General features: G+C 45.8%; 1 protein-coding gene across 3 annotated transcripts in view; it reads right to left on the minus strand.

Moving 5' to 3' along the window:
• pde2a (phosphodiesterase 2A) overlaps positions 1–20,691 on the minus strand; it is a 125,664-nt gene that overhangs the window by 84,057 nt on the left and 20,916 nt on the right. Inside the window, exons 1-2 of one of the 3 annotated variants that reach the window (XM_072701008.1) lie at positions 11,515–11,701; positions 8,461–8,521 (exon numbers count right to left, since the gene is read on the minus strand). In XM_072701008.1, coding sequence (XP_072557109.1) covers positions 8,461–8,521; positions 11,515–11,522 — 69 coding nt within the window. In that variant the 5' untranslated portion in view covers positions 11,523–11,701. Of the gene's footprint in view, positions 1–8,460; positions 8,522–8,782; positions 8,949–11,514; positions 11,702–20,691 lie in introns of those variants that run through there. The other 2 variants (XM_072701010.1, XM_072701009.1) reach the window with 2 other exon arrangements.

Consider the following 20,691-nt stretch of genomic DNA (forward strand, 5'->3'; position numbering starts at 1 on the left):
ATCACATACAATTATGATTTCTTTATTTAGTAAATGTTTTTAACCAAAGCAGCATACAACTGAAAGCAGTGTCAGACATTCCTTGGAGTAATTGTGGGTCAAAGGCCCAAAAGTGGAATCATTCTGCAGACTCAGAGTTCTCACCCGACGACCTTTCGATCACAGGCACAGTACCTAACCCACTGAACCAGACACCACCCCACTGATGCCCCCTTTTGCTCCAGAAGCCCCAACATACCCCTCTGCCACGTTTGACACCCCACCTTTCAGCCAGTGAGGGTAGCAATGCCGGTAGCAATAATAGTAGCCTGAGTCTCTTGTGGTTTGGTGCCTTAACGCTAACAGGGTGTGAGCTCACATTATCATAAGTTTCCGGGGCTCTCGTTATACTCCATGACCACCCACATCAGTGATGTGGGTCCACAGCCAGGAAAAAAATTGGGTGTGGGGCTTCCCCTGGCAGGAGGCCCAGAAAGAATTCACTGCAGGCTTTGGGGTCCCCAACCACACCCGTTACTTACATCTGGAGACTTGCTCAGCAAAATAACCCACTTCTATTAATTTTCTTTCTCTCTGTCTCTTGTTCCTTTGTTGTGTCCTTACCCCCTGTCCCTCATGACGATATATCACGGAGTACTGAGGCGACTGGGCCAAGTGCTAACTAGGCCAGCTGCAGAACGAGACGTCACCTCGACAGCAGAAACCCACCATCGTCCTCACTAAAATAGCACCGGCTGCAGGGGTCACGGCGGGAAGGAAAGTCTGTCTCTGCAAGAGAGTCAGACACCCCGTGTCCACTAACTGGGGGCCATGCAACACTGTCATTAATCTCTCAATTGCATAAACACATCTACACTGCTTCACACCTCAGCACCATTTTTGTATTTTAATGCCTGGTATTGCAGCGCTTCATAATGCCAGATTGTCCAGGTCCCAGATGTGTTCGTTAGCCCCAAGGTGTTTACCTGCAGAAATGCCTTGCAGAGTCTCAGCATTTAGGACCGCAGTGCGAAGAGCGTCTTCCAAGAAAGCTCCCATCCTCAAGCTTTTCAGAGGGTCTCACAGATGTGAAATGACTTTTTTCACACATTCATGATAGCAGTTAAAACACACAAATTCCTGTCCATTTTGTTTTACTTGGCTTGCAGATATGTATTCATGTATATGTGTCACCTCATCGATACTCAATTTAAGAATCGTGTCTCACTGTCCTTGTTTGTTGCTTTGTGTTTTGTAGCCAGCTGTTGCCAGTTTACTGCAAATGAGCATTGAGCAAAATGATCAGACAGACGGAAAGCTGACAACTGGTGTAATTGGTTTGAATATTAACTAGCAGAGAAGCAAGCTGGATGAACACCAGAAACAAAGGGCACCACTGCCAATTAAGGATGAACTAATTAAGCAAAAACGATCCATTGTCCCAGTGGGGGTCCTAATTTGATGAGACAGGGGACTGTCTGAAGAGATTCCTAGTGGTAATTTTGCGTTCCTGCAGGAGCTGTTCTCTCTTCCAGACCATCAGTGTTTAACGTCATACTGAGCTCAGCCAAGGTCACAGTAAGAATGTTTTAATTCCCCCAGTCCGAGAGCCGGCATGTGGGCATGGGGGGGGGGGGACGTAGCCGACACTGGTGCACTGGCATCCTGTGACATTTTGGATATTGCTCAAGCAGAGCAGTGCGATGCACCACTTTGTCGTCTGTGATTTTGTGGGACACCCTCAAGTTGACAGTCCCCCTCTGAGTGCATCAGCGGGGGCTTATCCCCCCCACTGCAACAGAGACATTCCCTGGCTACCTGCCCCACCTTCCCCATCTTAACACTACAGCACAAAAGCCTCATGTGACCTCTGACCTGACCTGAGACCAGGGCCAGAGGTTAACTGTCAATGTGGAGCCTTGGGGTAAAATGTGTCAGAAAAGGCGCAGAAAGCCAGTGTGACCCCCACCAGAAGGAGGCAGAGCTGAGCTCCAGATCACACCATTATCCCAGCATCCACAAGCTACTCTGTAGCTGCGCCCCCTTCAGTCACCGCCTCCTCACCCAACCCGGAAGGATCAGACGCAGCCCACTCTGGACGTCACGAGACCCCCCCCCCTCCTGGGTGACCAGTTCTTTCTCTTTCTTCACCAACAAAGTGTCGTATTAATGATAACCCAGAGGTTAAAGCAATGTTTCACGTCCACATCAGGGAGACGCAGTCACACGCGAAACAGATTGTTCAATTAAACCACTTTGGGGACTTTTTTATATTCTCCTAGAAAAAGCACATACTGTCCTGGCAGACACTGAGAGTGGGGAGGTGCAAACTAATGTGTTTTTCAGACCAAGTGATCAGCATTAAAACAGGCCCCATCATCACCACCAAGTTTCTACACTACAGCAGTGGTAAGGCATTGCTTTGCTTACATTTACACCTGCCGTCAAACCTTTCCCTCCCACTGTGCTCTCATACTGTACCTCCAGCCTTCTCTAAAAGGAGTGTCCCTGCGGGGGGAGCCGGGGGGAGGCTGAGACGGTGCCTCTGATGTCAGGGAGTGATTTAGACACACTACAGACATATTGAAGGGGGTATATATTTGTGGAATTGGGATGTCAAAGAAAGGTGGTGCGTTGACCTTTTAATGAGCGTAGAAATCATACGTTCCTTTTGCACTTAACCATTCTTCCAGGTAAAGATCTATTAATCCTGATAGGGTGAGAGTGACTAGGAGGGCAGGCCTGTAGCCTAAACAGGGACGTTCATTTCTGCATTGGCACGCGCACACAAAAACATAAATACACACTGTTTCCTCCATGCAGACACACAGCAAAAGACGTCTGTCCTCAATCCACCAGGTTACTAATCAAGCTGTTTCTGTGACTAGGTTTCTCTGAAGGCATCTGCTTATCTGAACATTTATGCTCTCACACCTCCCCTGTCGCTGCACATTCCAGAGACCTAGTTTCAAAAGCACCATGGATACAGGTGAAGAAATCTTCCATCAGATGGATCACTTTGGACAAGAACATTCAGGGCTGATTCCTAGCTGCCTCACCACTGCTCTCGTGGAAGCTGGACCTTTGGATAATGACTCCCGACTTCAGCCACCCCACTCGGGGAAGCTAGTTATAATACACTGAGGAAGCAGAACCTCCTCGTGGACCCAGAATGGTGCTGATGCCCACTGTCAGGGAGTAGAAAGGTCTGGGAAAACAGCACAGGCCAAGATCAAGCAGTGCAAGGGGAGTGGGGTGACCATAGAGCAAAGAGACAGATAAAGTGCTTTCACGTCATAATCGATATCCCCTGACCGTATCTTTGGCATTTTACACATGCTTTAGTTTCAGAAGGCAGCGGAGCATCTAGTGACCATTTCAGCCCCCACCTGTTAGTGAAACAGAGCATCCCCATCACTGACTGTATCTTAATTCTCAGCTTACAATCCCCACAGCTGCTGAAGATGATTACATTTAACAGTGTTCCAGGAGCTAAAAAAAAAAAAAGGAAGAACTACTATAGCAAACGGCTGTTTTATGTGAGCAGAGAGACCAAAACAAAACAGAAAAACAGAATGTTTCCTGTTTTCACTCAGCTTCGCATAAGACTCTTTAAGATCCAAGGACTCCCTGATTAAAGGAGACAGGCTCTGAAGTTACTGATTGATAATGTGGCACAGCAATTTGTTTAACGCTCTGTTCAGGGTGAGTGACAGAGACTGGCATAAATAAAAGTGTTAGGTAATTGCACTTCTGGGAAGGGGGTGGGACTTCAAGGGGGTGGAGTCAGGGGCAGATCCAATCAACACTCCCCTCCCTCTTCAGCGGCAGGTCACTGTGACCTTCCTAAGCATCCTCCATAGTCCACAGTTTGAACACGAGGGGCCGACTGCCACCCCCCACAGCAGCAAAGCTCTTTCAGATTGGGGATTTGTATTCTGCTCACGGATCTGTTTATGCAACGCAGTGCATCCTTTCAACAAGACCGGAGAGCTATCTGGGATTTCAGTCAAATGCACACACACAAATCCTACACTTTCACTGCTCCCCCTAAACATGGTTCTTACACATAAGGCTTTCTCTTACAGGAGAGAGCCGTCCAGCACTGCAGCACTGTCCGCGTCCATGTCTGCATATGTGCAGGACAGGTGGCATTAACTGAAGGGCACAGTGCCATCTCATTCACATACACAAACAAAATCAGGAGACCATTATCCTGCAGTAATCATACAGTACTCCCACTCACTATACATATTTGCACTCCCAATTACTCACTGCTCAGTGCCCACTGTTCACAACCCAATGCCCAATACATTCTGTCCACTCACTGCTCACTCCTCACTAATATAATTATTCCTAGAATAACACCCATTCCCTGTAACATTGTACCACAAAGACCCATTCCATTGTCAAGGCAGGTCAGGGAATCAACGGCTCACAGTATTGGCAGATTTGTGCACTATAAACCTTTTTATAGTGGGGAGGGGGGGGGGTACTTTGTCCTCCAAAACAGCACTGGTCATGTGACAGCAAAGGCAGGCATCATTGAGTCCCTTCAGAGCTGAGGCTATTGGGATAAGTGCAGTGGTCGTTAAGTGGTCACCATTAAGCATCCGTGACAGTATGGGTGACGACAGAGCGGTCAATACGGAGATTGATGGAGGAGCTGATACGGGTCTGTCTCCTGCTGACACATATGGATTATAAGGCAGTGGTTTACTTACAGCTGACATGCAGCTGGATAAAGTCAGAGAAAATGGCAGCTTCATCCTCCCTATGAACTTAGCACTCGCCACAACACCATTGTTAGACAACAAATGAGTTAATGAGAATTAGGGCATCAAGAGAGTCACAGTGAGATGTCATTCTTTCACAGGGGTAATACATCTGCTCTCACTCCACTGAATAGGAATGGGGGGTATTAAGTGGCAATGAGGCAGACCCCCCACAGGGCAGTTTGAGAGTGACGGGGTATTTGCTTAACCGCCCCAGCGAGAAGATGTCAGAAGGGTAGCAGAGCAGCCCAGTGAGCAGAGGTCCTGGTTCTCTAAAAAAAAAGGTATGATAAGTTCTTGTAGCTCAAAACTGAGATCATAGGATTCAAAGTTTATTACTGCAAATGATGGGCAAAGGACGACTGTAGGGTAACTTAATCAGAGCAACAAAGGTACTGTAGTTCATTCCCCTGAGTCCTCTCTTCCTCCCCCTTCCCCACAGACACACTTTTTATACTTGCAAAATGTGTGCGATAGCAGACTGAAGGAACGAAACACCTCACATCAGCAGCATGTCAAACAAACAAACCTGTTTGTCGATCAGCTTTGGACTGAACAACAAGCAAAAGGAAGCAAATCGCACACAATCACAACTAGGAGAACACAGAGGCACGGCTGGCGGGTCATCATATACCCGTACAGCACCGCAGAACTGCTGCGTTAGACTTAGGAGGAAAGCGTCACCTTTCCTGAGCCTGCGGCTCCTGGTGCTTCAATGCCTTTGTGGGGGAGGGGTTTGTTTTTTAGGAGGTGGGAGGAGGGACACTGGTCGCAGATGTCTCAGGAAGCACTTCCTGCGGCAGGCAGCCTGTGCCAGTTTCAAGGGGCTCACCTGTTGAACCTTTCATTGCTAATGAAGAGGGGCCACACAGACATGCTGCTGCCTCATTCTTGCTCCTTGTCCACCATAAGGGGGATTAACCGTTGCCCTGTAGGGCACCCCCCCCCCCCCCCCCAAAACACACCCCGAAGCACCCAACCGGGAGGAAAAATGGGTAGCAGCACGCAGACACTGTGTATGATAATCAGCGGCTTGTCTGTGTCACAACAGCTGCTGTTAGAGAGGAAAGGAGGGCTGGAGGGTTTAGAAATACTGAAAATGTTTGAGGGAGCCCACATTTATCCAGCTCTCAGACGTGAGACCACAGGCTTAGTGCACGTGCGACAAACCCACGAGCACACGAGTGGCACACTGAGGGGTCACCGGCTCTAACAACGGCGTCCAAATTCATTCTTCCCCTGCAAACTCCAAACTCCCCATTACATGTGGTGCGAAAACTCACAAAGGAGAGATCGAAGCCCTTCATAAGACAATGCAGAAGTGGGTCATTGCTCTGATTCACAGATGTTACATAAACTGCCTTTTGCACACTTGTGTCACATTATTACTCATCAGTTTCTATTCCCCTCGACTCAATGGCAAAAGCTAATGAGAAATATAGCATAGAACTGTTTTTTGTGATTGAGCTAGGCAATTATACGCACGTTCTCACAGAATATCTCAGATATTGTCACCGCCAAAACATTTCTCTTATTAATAATTCTGTACTGAGCTGTCAGATTAATTTAATTTTCTAAGACTTCTGTTGAGCCATTGTTCTTTTCTTTGAGGGGGGGATGGTTAATTAGATTAGACGAAAAGCATGTTCCTGCCGGCTTTCAGCACCAAGCAACACGAAGCATCTTTTCATTTCTCCACCAGAAAACAAGGAATGTTCTTTACGTAAACACACTTCTTACACACGTAAGGAATGTTAGGCCAATGGCATTATTAACGTGTAGGAAAATGTTGCTTTTCGATGCAGGATGAATACAGCCACATAAGAGGTCTTCGCCAAAAAGGCTAGAGAACAGACTCTGAGGAGAAAATCCACATTTTATATACGCTTTTAAATCTTTGGTCTGGCTATTTGTCTGGTCTAGTCAAGCTTCCCTCCTGGGGGGGGTTGTGATTTCCCGGCGAGCTATGAAAACTCTAAAAAGGATTTAACTGAGGCTAGTACAGTTCTATATAACAGAATACGGAGTAATATAATCACGTTCCTGAAGAGAAAAGCTCCACATCATATTGCTGGTCCAGTTTCAGCTGAAAGGCTGGTGTAATCAAGTCAATGACACTGACAGCTTTTCCTGTTTTTATTTACACGTTGTGATGCAGTTTTTTTTCACACTTGCTACAGTATCATCACTAGACTTGAAAAGATTTCGAGAACTTTAAACACCAACGTGAAGAGGCAGGAAATTGAAATAAATAAATGGGATAAACGTTCCCCAACTTGGACAAGAAAATGTCATCTGAAACACATCTCAAAATTACACACAAAGATTTGGTTTTGTTCTTGGTCAGTTATCTTTAGGTTCTGAGAAACAGTGTTCTGAATACGTGTCATAAAGGCCAGGCCATTTTTTTGGAAGGAATATACACATCAGGAGAAATATAAAGACACCAGAGGACCTAGACTTCATACCACTTCAGAGCAGGAGTAAACATTTGAAAGTATTCCTACAAAAGGAAGGATTCTCTCTGTCTTCATCAAAGGACAGTCATCAGGACTCACAAGCAGCTACGGCTGTTCCTCCCTGATTTTAGCAATTTTACCGACCCTTATCCAAACGCCTGAATGTCATGAGGGTCACTTGCCTGAGCCACATCCCTCTCTGATGGACATGCTGCTATATTTTCTCCACACTTCCCCAGGTGCAGAGAAACCACCAGCATTCGCCGAAGAAGAAGCTTTTAAGGAGCTTCATAAGGACTTGATTCTCCAAAAGTGTCTGTTGCCAGGAGACAGATTTACGCTCCTAGCATCTCGTGTGAGTATCCTGGCATGAGGCACAAAAGCAGAATCCCTTAAAGGTGTTTTTAGACCGACAGGCTTTTACTTCAACAGGCATTATCACGCATAACATGAGGCTCCCAAAACAACGCAGCACTGACAGGAACCCGAATCCCCAAAGTCAGCTTCCCACAAGCGGCGAGGATCAGCACGCAGATACTCAAAGCAGGCAACAAATACTATAAAAAAGAGCAAAGTTCAACCGCCCAATACCCGCCTAGCTTGGAAAGGCTGCCCCTGTAAATACTGCCTGTGAACTCATCCTGTGCATTTGACTTTTGAATGAATCGCACACTCCTGGCATGAGAATGCACGCTCTACACGCCCTTTCCTCAAACAGCCACCTCGGTGAGTACGAGACAGAGAGCGGCGGTTCAGCTGAGTGACTTCAGCAGATAAAGCGTGCGCACGTTTAACTCACTGATCCTCACTTGCGCCGCAAAGATTAGGTAGTGAGAGGGCATGGATCAATGGATCAAACACAGGGATCATAGTAGGAAAGACGTCCTGAATGCTCTGTAGGGGTTTAAGTGCCTGACAGAGGGTGCTGTCTGCGTATGCGCTATGCGCTACAGCACAGGAATGCAGACAGACAGGTTAACAGCGGAGAGTCCAACGTCTGCCTGCTACGCTGCCTGCCACGTTCACTTTGAACTCAGCGGACTTTCAAAGCAATTTCATCGGCAAGCCCGGGACGGCGCTGCTCATTCAATGGGCCGTGTGCCCCTCACTGTGGGGGCGGAGAAAGTTTACTCCAACTTTCCCACATGGCCAGCGTAAGAAGGCGTGAGAGTGAATGAGACAGAGAAAAGGGTATAAAGAGAGAGAGAAACTGAGAACGAAGGGGAGAAAGCGGGCTGTTGTCCTACCTGAAAGGCGTCCGAATGCGACAGTGGGTCCTCTCCCCTCAGGAATACTTGCTGCCCCCTTCTGAAAAATTGAATGAGTGCAATTAGAATGTGCTGCAGGGTCAGGACCATGGCTCAGCTGCTGCTCTCACAAGCTGTCCTGCCCCGAGTCTGTGTCTCCCACTTGGTGCTCCGGGTATTCGCCCACAGAAGCGCCGACATCTACACACACTCTCCCGCTTATCTCTCGCTTGCTCTCTCTCCCTCGCTTGCTCGCTCTCCTCCCCCTTCCGTGTGTGTGTGAGACTGTTTGTGCTTCACAGAGGCTCGCCCCGGTGCTTACTGCTGCCTCTCTGTCCCTGTCTCCATGGCTGTCATGTCACCTCCACCTGCCGCCCATCGCGATGGGGACTACCCTCCTGTCAGAGGCGTGTGTGAGAAGCACAGGGACTGAGCGAGGCTGTCGCTCCAGACACCTTCTCCTCCTCTCTCTCCCTCTCTCTCATTGCCTCTCCTCCTCTCTCACTTACTTGCTCCCTCACTCCAACATTGGTCTGTGCTGGAGCTCCTCAGGGTCTCAAAGCCTGCAATTGCATTGAGTCTAGACACAAGGACCAACCATCTAGAGGCACCCTGGCATAAGCATGGACACGCTTTTACCCTCAGGAGGCCCTGAGATCAGGTCACTCTCAGGCAATGACTCTGTCCCCACTCAGGAGGCTTTCAGGAGAATTTCAGGAGTATTTCAGGAGTATTTGAAGAAACAATTTGAGGCCAAACTATCCCTACACAGATGTCCTCCTTCTCTCTGAACTGTCACAGCATCCATAGAATATTTCTTCAATTGTTTTGACAAAAAAAATCACCAAAATACCATAAATTGATATTTCAATGCTTCAGTGAAGAGTAACTGACGTTTTAAGGAGTGCTTAAAAATGTATTTTGGAAATGATAAAGCATGTATAAATGCTTAAATGGTAGATGCGTGAGTCCCACAGAGACTGACCCCATGCTTGACACCGCTTTATCTGCCGTAGGAAAGCCTCGTGTTCCTCTGCTAAACTGCGCCATGAAGGCCTCAGAGCTGCACCAGGAAGCTCCCCAGTGCGCAGTGTGCCAGTGTGAGGCTTCCCCAGTGCGCAGTGTGCCAGTGTGAGGCTTCCCCAGTGCGCAGTGTGCCAGTGTGAGGCTTCGGAGGCGCTCAGTCAACCGAGGGTTTAAACTGCAGCAGGGAGAAAATGCCCCGAATGAACACAGTCTGACGAGTAAATTACACCTACAAGACTCCATCCCAAAGCAGGAACAAGAGAAATTACAGTCAAATTATTGTCTATTCTGTCATCATACTGTAACTCCCAAGCGCTCACCATATGTCTCCAGACACCACAACATATTTCACAGCTGCATAGTCCCCGATGAAAAGGCACTTTATTAATGACATGACTCAATATGCCTTTATGAGTAGGAAATGAGCTTAATTAGTGAGGAAAAACACCAGCGCCGCAAACACATCTGCAAAGCCATATAAGGCCCAGTTTGGTAAGAAGACATGGGCTGCTGTCTATACAAGCTCATGGACAGAAATGTGTGGAAGCAGAATTGATCCAGAGAACCTGATGGAAAAGGCCCAACTGCTACAGCTTTGAGAACATTTCTTTAGCGGCTTGCAGGTGTTTTTTTTTCTGCTAATCAAAATATGAATGTATACTCAGGTACCCTAATTACAGAAGGACGCTTTATCCTCTACCTCCATAAACAGGCAAAAGTTAAACAAAGAAAATAATAAAATAGCCAAAATTTCATAAAAACAGCACTGCAAAAGGCCAAAACATAAAGAGGTCACCATCACATGCCATGACAGCGTATGAAGAATGTGTGAGTAGAGGAAGGATTAAATGAAATTGGGGCTTGGAAGAAAAGAGGGGCGGAGTTTTGCACAATGACGGTGTCACAGCAGCCCACGGGGTTCAGAACACAAGCCCTTAGCTGACAGATCTGTCAGACCAAAGTTCCTCACCATATATGGACAGATGGCAAGGCAAAGAGCACACACGTATAAAACAGAATGAGAGGCAGAAATAGAGAAAGATGGAAGGAACGACATAAACAGACAAAAAGAGGGAAAGAGAGAGTCTAACTGAAAATATAAGGAAACAACAGTGGATAAGATGCTTTAACGAGATTACAGTGTCAATTAATCACATTTCAAAGAAACATCCAGCAATATGATCAGTGTTAACGAGAGGCATCACACTTGCAAGTAAATTCTTATCTCTGAAAAGATTCAGTTGTCAGGGAAACATTCAACAAGCATGTGGTGAATCACAACCTGCCTCTCCATTATCAGATCTTGCCACGTTATTTATTCAGACAGGAAAACAGTGATAGATTTTATCCAGCATATCCTTCTCCTGTGGGGACAAGTCAGAAACACGTAAAGTGAGAAACATCCCATACTGGTCTGAACCCACAATCACTGTCTCCCCCAGTAGAGAAGACATCACATCTTCTTTAACAGAGGTGTGGAGTTGAGAGGTTATCCTCAGTTAAACGCCTGACAACTAGCAAGTGTTTTGCAAAGCTGACCACAAATTGGATGTTGCCATTCCACAAGCAGGACTCTTTGCAACTGAGACACAACGTGGCTCTGCTGTGACACTGTCCCATGATTTGCCCCCTGCCCCTCCCAACAGACAATTTTGTTATGAGCTCGTTACTTCCGTGAGTCAGGCTCCTGTGGAATTTCTCAAGAACGCAATACGAGACTAAGCAGAAGCAAATCTAACAAATCGGGCCTGGGGTGTAAACAAACGGAAAACAAAACATCGAAACAATAAGAATTCTTGACTCCCAAACATTTTTCCTACAAAGAAATGATGGAAGGCTCCTCACATTCACTAGCTTTTTTCACGTATTAGAAATTCTGTGTAAGCGGCAAGATCCAAGTGCAGCAGTATAAAGATAAAAAGCAGGCAAAAAAGAATTTCAGTGTAGATTTAGTGATGTGAGGACTGGCTGCAGAGCTGGTTATGGCTGAGAGGTGCAGCCGGAGCCCGACGCGACAGGAGCACTTACGCTGACATGCTGGGCTGACTGGAGGTGACTGGAGGTGACTGGAGGTAACTGGCCTCACAGTGTCGTCGTGTCCGAGGTAGGTTTGCGGGCCGTGCTGTGCGATCGCTGGAGGGCGGACTGGGATGGAGAAGCGAGTGCACGCTGTCCGGGAGATCCAAGGGGAGTTTGTGTGTGTCTGCGTGTGTGTGTGTGTGTGTGTGTGTATGTGTGTGAAAGCATAGGGAAGGAAGGGCAAAGGGTAGAGCAGAACCGGGAAGGGGGAAGTTACATCCCACTGACACATTCTCCCTCACAGACATACAAACACAAGCATAGACACAGAGCATCTCTCTCTCTCTCTCTCTCTCTCTCTGTCTTACACTCCTCACACAGACACTTCCTTTGGTCATGGTGTCAGTCACCACAGCTCAACAGGAAGTGGATACTGTGTCCGGAGATCAATCAAAGCTGTCTGGTGAAGAAGTCACATGAACAAAGTTTTGCAATGAAATTCTGCTGACCAGTATGTCTGACATTAATAGAGAAACTCATAACTATCCTCTAAGCCTCATTCCAAAGATTGATCCACATCTCCAGGAAAGGACCCCAATGCATAAAAGAGAACAGCAGCTTTCATATAAGCCTGCTTCAGGTATCCAGGTATGGCTGAACAAGCCGTTGGGTGTGGTTGCAATCCTCTCAAAGTTAATGTGTAAAGCTTCTCTGATGTTGTTGCTGAATAGCAGGCTGCCCACCAGCTACTGAGTTTCCATGATGGTAGATATCACTTACCACATATTCATCCAGCCCCAAGGCCATGATCAGAAACTCACACTGGGTGATCACCTTACTGCTGACTATAGCTGCAGATGTTCTAGCATGCAGTCATGATGGATTGGTCCATGTCCTTCAGCCTTCAACACCCAGCAGCCCCATTATAACATGACTTTTTCTCTCAGCGAGCTTCTTCACAATAACCTTAGACCTCATCATATAGTACATCTGGGCAAGTGGGAGCAAAGAATAAATGGAATGATTATTATTAAATGTTTATTAAGACTAATATATATGCAATCACACACTGTGTGGATATTAGTAATGTTCACATTACAAAGGTGCACGTCCTACTTAACGGTGGGGTATAGATTGTTTTAAAGGAAGACTACGAGCATCCAACAACTCTTAAAGAACTGTATCCTATTATTGATGTGTATATTTTATCGTAATCTGCAATTTGTTGCCTTAACCTAAGCTAAAAGAAGCGCAAGGTCAGGAGAACTGCAAAATGTTACCTTCACTCATGAAGAATGCTGGAATGGTGTATAGCAAGCCAATAGAAATCAAGCCAAACAAAAAACAAAGGAGGATTCTGGAACCACCTTATAAGAGAAGGGGTGCCATTGGCGCTTTTGAAGATGCTTGATGACTTTGAAAGGGCTCCTTGTTGACTGCAACACTGAAGAAGCAGAACCTCTCACCAGTTTAAGACTCATGTCTTTAACTTCCACAGGCAGAAGCAAACTCAGGGAAGATCCCAGCACAGGGACTCATCACCAGGGTGAAACTCTGCTTCATTCATTATGCACAATAATGCTAATCTGGCATGATCTAACATGACAAAGCCGGGTCTCACACTCCTGTGCCACCCCCTGCCCCCACCACCAAACAAACACACATACACCACGGTTCCAGACTAACTTCTTCTACTGGTAGCTGCTTATTGAAAATTGTAGGAGAACCAGTGCTTGCAGTAAGTAGTACTTCTGAGCGGCTATAGTTGGGCCTAGTTCCTGCAGTAGGAACACAACAGAAGTTTCTCATTCTGGAAAAAGGTTCCTGCAGTGTGAAAGCATCTAATCACGGTCAGATAGACAGACAGACACACTCACACACACACACAAACACACAGGTTTGTAATTATATCTTTGTGGGGACTCTCCATTCATTTCTACGGGCAACACTCTAATCCCAACATGACGACCATAACCTCTGCACAGACCTAACCTTAACCGTAAGTGACCAAACAACATTTAAGTCTTTTGGCAAGTTTAGATTTTTGATTGCATTCACAGATCTTTGTGGGGAGCTGAAAACAGGATTTTATCACATTGTGGGGGACATCTGGTCCCCACAATGTAATATAAACCTAATACACACACATACACCCACAAATTCTTGTTCGCATAGTGTTCTTACATGATATACGACAATGTTTTTTTTTTAAATGGGGGGCATATTTGCAAGTCGCACTGGTGTGACTAGTTATAACTTTTAGTTGCACTGTCTCCATAAATGTGACTAAATGGATGCAGTCTGGAGCCTTGCACACCTGCTGGTAGTGTGTCCCTCCTCTAGCCACCTTTCCCAGGCCTCCCCAGGTGCTGCCATCTAATCAGCGATTCACTACCACTGGGACAGGAGCACAAGTGCCTGCATCAAAAGCAGAAATGATAATAGGTAGCGGGCCTTTCAAGCCACATGCGTCAGCAGGAAATTAAAAAAATAATAAATGTAAAACAGGACCTTGCATATAAAGAGGGCAGGTGGTCACTATGGGGCTAGAGTATTACATGAGCAATGCAAGATTACTGCATGTCTCTAAATAGTTGCATTGTTGCAGGATGTCTTGATATTGATTTATGATTGCTGCATGAGAAGCATACATTTTAAAGCAAGGTCAAAATGGATCTGCACAGCAACAAAACCCTCAAAAAAAGCTCAAAATGTGATTCTGAATTAGGACTTCTTACTTCTGTATGAAATAAGGTTTGCTATCCGGATAAAGACACTATTACAATATATGTTTCAACTTGTGTGAATGGGGAATGAGGCACAGCGATCCCAAGGCATTGTGATAGAACCTGAGACGTCTCTTATTTGTACACATTAGATACAAAAATCCAAACAGCTTCTGAAATGAACGATTTATCCCCAAATTGTGTACAAGCTGAAGCAAAATATGAAAATTAAGTCAGACACAAACCTTGATGTTTTGTGTTTGATGTCTCTGTACATAAATGTGCTGGGGAGCATGACAAAGATGCTGGAAATGCTCCTGATTTGGGTTCTGAGATGTTCACAAATGAATCCGTTCCTCTCTGCAATCTCTTCTGCCTTGCCAAGTGTAAAGAATGTTGGCTGAAGTGTATCAGGTGAGACAGATATTCATTTCTGAGCCGCTGCTTTCCTTGAAGACTTTATAAGCCAAAATCTTGCTTCTTTTTATCATATCAGTGCTAATTTATCATCATGCGTTATCACCGACAGACTGTTTAGTGCAGAAACAGACCGCACCTGAAACGTGGCTGTGACTACCCCAGTCTCTGCGCAAGACCACTTCCAAATGCTTCAGCATTCACTCATCTTCTGGTTAATTTTAAAACTAGACCAGTGGCCATCAGTGACAGGAGGGATCCTGTAAGCGGCTCTGGCACAGCTCTGCATGTAATTCACATTCGCTTACACGCAATGAAGGTGACAGTGCCCTGTAATTACCACACGCAATGTAACTGGTCTCCTATAGGCAATTGGTAACTCTCGACCTTTTAAAAATAGACAGGCTTAGACAATATGGAAAAGCAGAAAACAGAACCTCAGTTGCCATGGTTTTCAGAAGCATGCAAATTGCATTGCATTTCCCAATCATACTTTGGCAGCCATTTAGCCAAATCATTAGCATTTCCTCACATCTTACACGCTGCACGGCTGTCACTGTGTGCTACGCTCCTAGGTAACAAAAGGGAAAATTTTATCCTGCCAAAATAAATAAGTTAGTGTATTTGTGAGGTGCACCTGTTCTCCCCACATCCCCATGGACTCACAGAGTTGTCCCCCACATGACAAACTGTTGAGCTTCACCTGAGCACTGTGCCCAAAGTTTACTGTGGGGCATAGTGCTGTCTCAGCTCTCAGCGGGTGTGGACAGGGCTGCCACGGGCAGCAGAGTGACTCAGGCTGCAGGTCTGTGCACCTACACCTCTGTCCCCTGCATCCAGTCCACTCTGAGCTTCTCTGAAAGCTTTGAATAACTGCTTCCAGGCAGAGGCAGCAGGAGGTATAACGATTAAAGGGCAGGGGCTCATAATCTGAAAGTTGCAGAGTGAAGACCAAGTAGGGTCTACAGTTGGACCCTTGAGATTGTACTGAAATTGAACTGTCCTAGTATCGTTCCCAACTGTGTAAAAGTGAAAAGCTGTTTTTAAGGTAAGGTGACAGGTTAGCAGCTTGTGGAAGAACATCAAAAGGATACTACTGACTCATTCACGACAAATAGCTCCCGAGTTCCTGCTCCAGCATGAATCACACGAGTCGTGGCACAGGTCTTCCCAGAAGGCACCATATCTCTGTGCACACAGGTCCCTTCTACTTTGGGTGAATCGTGGACATTTTCCACCGGAGATTGTGTTCGCTTTTTTTCTTTTCCATTTTTTTCCTGAATAGTGCAGAACACTTAATCAGTCATTCACACTGTCTTCCACCAATACAGTGCCTTCCCCGACACTCCTAGTCCAGTTCATTTCAGAATGGAAAATTGTGAAAATGTACTATTGATGGACTGGTCACACACTCATATTACTGAGCTTACTGAGGAGCACAGATGAGCTGTTTCCATTTGCCCCCAGTACACGCAAGCTCTTATAATGGACAGACCCAAGAACCCACGTTCAGCGCCATGGACAGCATCTGCATTAACACAGATGGCCTCCTGCTCCCCTCTCCTCACAAACCTAAAGCCCACTCTTGTTTTCTGTAGTTAATACCTAAAAACTAAAGGCCAACTGGACTAGGCCAAAACAATCCATTGTGGACCTACTAAAATCTCTGCAAAAGTCAACATTTCATTTATTATGAAACAGAAATGTATATTTAAATACCACATTCTCCTAGAATATGCTGCCAAATGGGGCTTTGGTCCAATGAATTTGTTTTTATTCCTCTCTAACAGCTGGAGACCTCCTGTTCTGTGGTTTAAGGCCCATACGGACCATTTTATTTTTAGACCTCAAGTCACTAATCACTAGAACCCGACTCCATGGTTGCTTGCAGATTGCAGTCTCCAGTGGACACTGGTCTCCCGGACCCACACTGGAAACTCAGCCAGTAAGGCACTGGAAGTTTCAGAGTGTGTTCAAAGGCTGATAGGGTTACTGGAGGGTCAGGGGGGAAGATGGGGATTTTCAGACCAGAAAAGAGTAGAAATGGAAAAATGTATACCATATCTGCAGAAACAGAGACAGTGACTGACACAAAGTAATATGAATACACTTTGAAGTTAATATTCATTGCATATAGCAACAAATATTCAGTTTCTTAGGAAGGAGATCAGGACTGCATCAAGAGTATAGCGAGAGGGAAGATACAGAGAGACAATATGTTAGCCTCTGAGAAGAAGGACAAAATATGACCCCCCCCCCCCCCCCCCCAAAAAAAAAAAAAAAAAATCCTAATACCTCAGCTCCTTCATATTTCATTATCTGTGATTTTTTTCTGTCTTTGGTTTACACTTTTCTCAGTGTCGGTCTGCTTCATGTTCAGCCAGTTAATTCGCGTATACATGAATTATGTTCTTTTCAAGCTATAAAAATAGATCTTTATTTTCGCTTTTCACTCAGCTGGTGGAAACAGGAGGGCCAAATGAAAGTCAGCCAGGTGACCCCCCCGGGTAAAGGTGCACTGTATTAAGGCTGGGGAGTAACAGCAGGCAGCAACTCAGGGCCCAGAGGGTGAGCTGGTACTGAGCCCCACTGCTCACAAAGGCAGCACAGCACCTTGACCACCTCCACTAATGTGAAAAGTGCTCAAATGCCCTCATCAGCTGAGATGCTGCCCATGCCGTTATTTTTGTCTCATACCACAGAGTTCTCTTTCAAAGCACTACACGGTTCCCCAGTTCACCACAAAAACCTTCACTGAAAATCTGAAGGACAAGAGATGAGCCGCAAACGTGGCCACAGTGGGGGAGAGCAGCCCTTGGCCTTGTGTGGAGTATCGCTGATCCCACAAGTTGGATAATCAAGGACGGCCATGGAAGAGGTTGAAGGAGCCTGGCCATCCCAATGCAGACTGCTTTGCATACACTGTTGCACCAGTGCGTGACTACGATTTTCCATGAGCTTGTTCTTGCTCATAATGCCATCTAGTGGTCAACATGAGAACATGCTGGAGGCTTTGAGGCAACACAAAAAATTCCCCATGAACACGAATAAAGAAAAAAAAGAGAGAAATAAATTATGTACTTTTTAAAATTATAGTCCTTCCATTTTTGGAATAAGTCTGGATTTTGAAACTCCAGTACTAACATCTTTAACATATTGAAAAATGTTATTGCTAGATTCTGCAAGTTCATTACAGGGATATTATTGAGATGAGAGCCGCCCCACAGGAAAATGTCTCAGTACAGTTGATTAATTTTATTTTAGCAGCTTCCCTGATGAATTTCCAATGAACCAGCTTGCACAGTGGTGTTAAGTAACACATAGAATTGGAATGTATGCGAGTAGGGAAAAAGAGCCTTGCATCCACCCAGTGAAGTAACAGTGAAGTAACAGTGAAGTGATGTTTTTCCCACATGAGTAATAGCAAAAGACTCGATCCTTTTGGAAAGACCCCAAATAAAAGCACGTGCAGGATCCCTCCAGGGAATGAGCAGGGCCTCGACCGGTGCTGAATCCATTTGTCTGCGGCAATTATAAGTTAAAAGAGCTTGATTTCCACTTCTCTTCATAGCACCTAGTTAAGAACCTGAAAAGTCTTGTCACATACAGCGTCCATTTCTGGAAAATCTGGTAACACAGTAAGAACCAAGCTTGTATGGCGTCATTGCAAACTATGCATGAAAGTTTCCCTCTAAACACTGTGTCCAGTTTGCACCCTCATATTAATCTCCAGCTCCGCAATAGGCTTAGACATCCATAGCTCTAACCTGGGCAAACCTGCCTTGAAATGGGGCATTTATCAGTCCAAGTCCTTTCCTCATGCACTCCAGGGTAGGAGGCATGGCATGTGAGCACTGGTGCCACCTGGAGGAGCAAGGATGTCAGTTCAGCTGCAAGACTCTTCTGTCTGGGAAACGCGCCCTTAGCAGTCAGGCTTCAGAGAGGCCGCTGGTGAGAATCCATTGTAGGACTTGACATTTTGATTTTAAACAGTACATAAGTTTTAACACCAGCCTTAGTGCTTGTTAAATATGAGAGTCTCTAAGCAAACACATTGAAGCAGCCCTCACGCCGCACTCAAATTACAGTACAACACTGTGAATATTTTTCACTTACATAATTCACAAATTAATGCATAAATACGGTTACAAAAGCAACATTACATAATCTTAAAAAATGAATTGTGTTATTATAATAATTGCTTTGCTTTTCAAAGAGGAATGAGAAATTATTCTGAAGAAACAACAGGGGTTTCATTGTGTTTGAGACTGAAAAAGTCCTTCCTCCTCGAGTCTGTTTCAGGGTGCAGAGCAGCACAGGAGAAGTGAACAAACGTAATAAACAATCACACTTAAAGCCTTAATGCCCCCACAGCCCATTGTTTAGATGCTGAACTGAGCTTCAGAAAATCAGACCAAGTGAAGGGTTCAAGTCTAGATGGTGATGCTGCTGTTGTACGACAGGTGAACTGCTGCACTAAAACCCTCCACTAGTTGTACAGCCCCTACAATGAATGGTGCTGAACAACAGGACATCAGTAGCTTCAGGAGCCAGGGCCTGTGGAGTGATACCACTGACAGTATATGGACACATAACTGACTGGTGTTCCATGCTGGGAATCCATATATTGTACCCCCTGCCAAAAAAACAAAACAAAACAAAAAAAAAACATCACATTTCCCAGCAGTCTAGTCACATGACCACTGGACACAAGTGAACAATAAGATGTTAGTGCATAGTGCGCCATGTGGTGCTGTTTTCCATACAAGCCGCAAGGCCGTTCTCCTCGTGCACCCACCCGCCCCTTGGACATACCCAGCCAGTTCTAGGCACACCTGCAAGTGCACAGAGGCATGCAGGATTAACGAAGCAGCAGGAATTGCAACAGCATTTGTCATTAGGCTGCCTCGCCGCTCAGCAAATAAATCAAACATAACAAAGCTTCATCCGCCTCTTACAGGGCCCTTCTGTCCATCCCGTGCCATGCAGTGACTCTGCTCTGGATGGGATGGCATCCTGGCACCTTTCACTGTCAGCGTTCGGCTCGTTTTGCTCATTGTCGCTGCGTCTTTGAGGGAGGCTAAATGAGTTTAGTCAGTGCTCCATTTCAGTTTCATTTTCTGAATGGATGTGTTGTGCCATCAAGTTTCTTAGTCCTCACACAACTGCCACTGCTCAAGGGTGCTGCTGTCCAATCACATGGCGCCAGCCACTGCTCAAGGGTGCTGCTGTCCAATCACATGGCACCAGAAACTTGTAGGAATAGTACAAGAATGACAATGACAAAAGCTTGTCAGAGTTGATGCAAATATATCTGCCAGCAAGGATATTTTATCCCAAGGGTAATTTTTAGTTCAGACCAGGGACACGACTCCAATTACTTCAGGCATGTGATGATTACATGTGATGGTCTGCAAACTTGGAAAGAAATCTCACCCTATTCCATTCCTTTTTGCCCTCCAGAAGCTGTGATTTCCATTTTGTTACCATGGTTATGGTCCTGAAGTGTTTGGCTTTGAAACCCACAGTTCCTCAGTTCCTCAAAGTGAAGAATAAAGGTAATCAATCCCCACAAACCATCCAGGCCCACCTACTAAGAACAGAAAGGGGGTAAAATGAGCGCTGACATGAGGCCCAGCACGCGGACAGCACAGTCACCATCGCTTTCGGGGCCGACCAACGTGCGCTGCAGACCCGCTACTGTCTTCTGGCACTTGAAAACTACCGAACCAGCTGCACAAATAATGATCTCAGCCAGGTTTTGAAATGACCAGGGATAAATCTTCCTGTAGAATGGGCAGTGGACAAAATCTAGGAGTTTGGTACAAACAACTCTGATGCTGTCATCAAAAAGAGAGACACAGTAGTCAAGAGATGGGGAAAATGAGCCTCGCTCAGGCTGAACCAGTAGATGTTATTTTTTTATGTGGGTTTTTGCCTTACATTTCAGCCTCAGGTGCCTATGAGTCAAAAACGATCATTTCATATGATGTGTCACCCACCAGAAAGGGGGCCCTGTGCTCTCCAGAATCCCCCCCATCCC

This window comes from Paramormyrops kingsleyae, chromosome 17, assembly GCF_048594095.1.
Source record: "Paramormyrops kingsleyae isolate MSU_618 chromosome 17, PKINGS_0.4, whole genome shotgun sequence".
Classification (NCBI taxonomy): domain Eukaryota; kingdom Metazoa; phylum Chordata; class Actinopteri; order Osteoglossiformes; family Mormyridae; genus Paramormyrops; species Paramormyrops kingsleyae.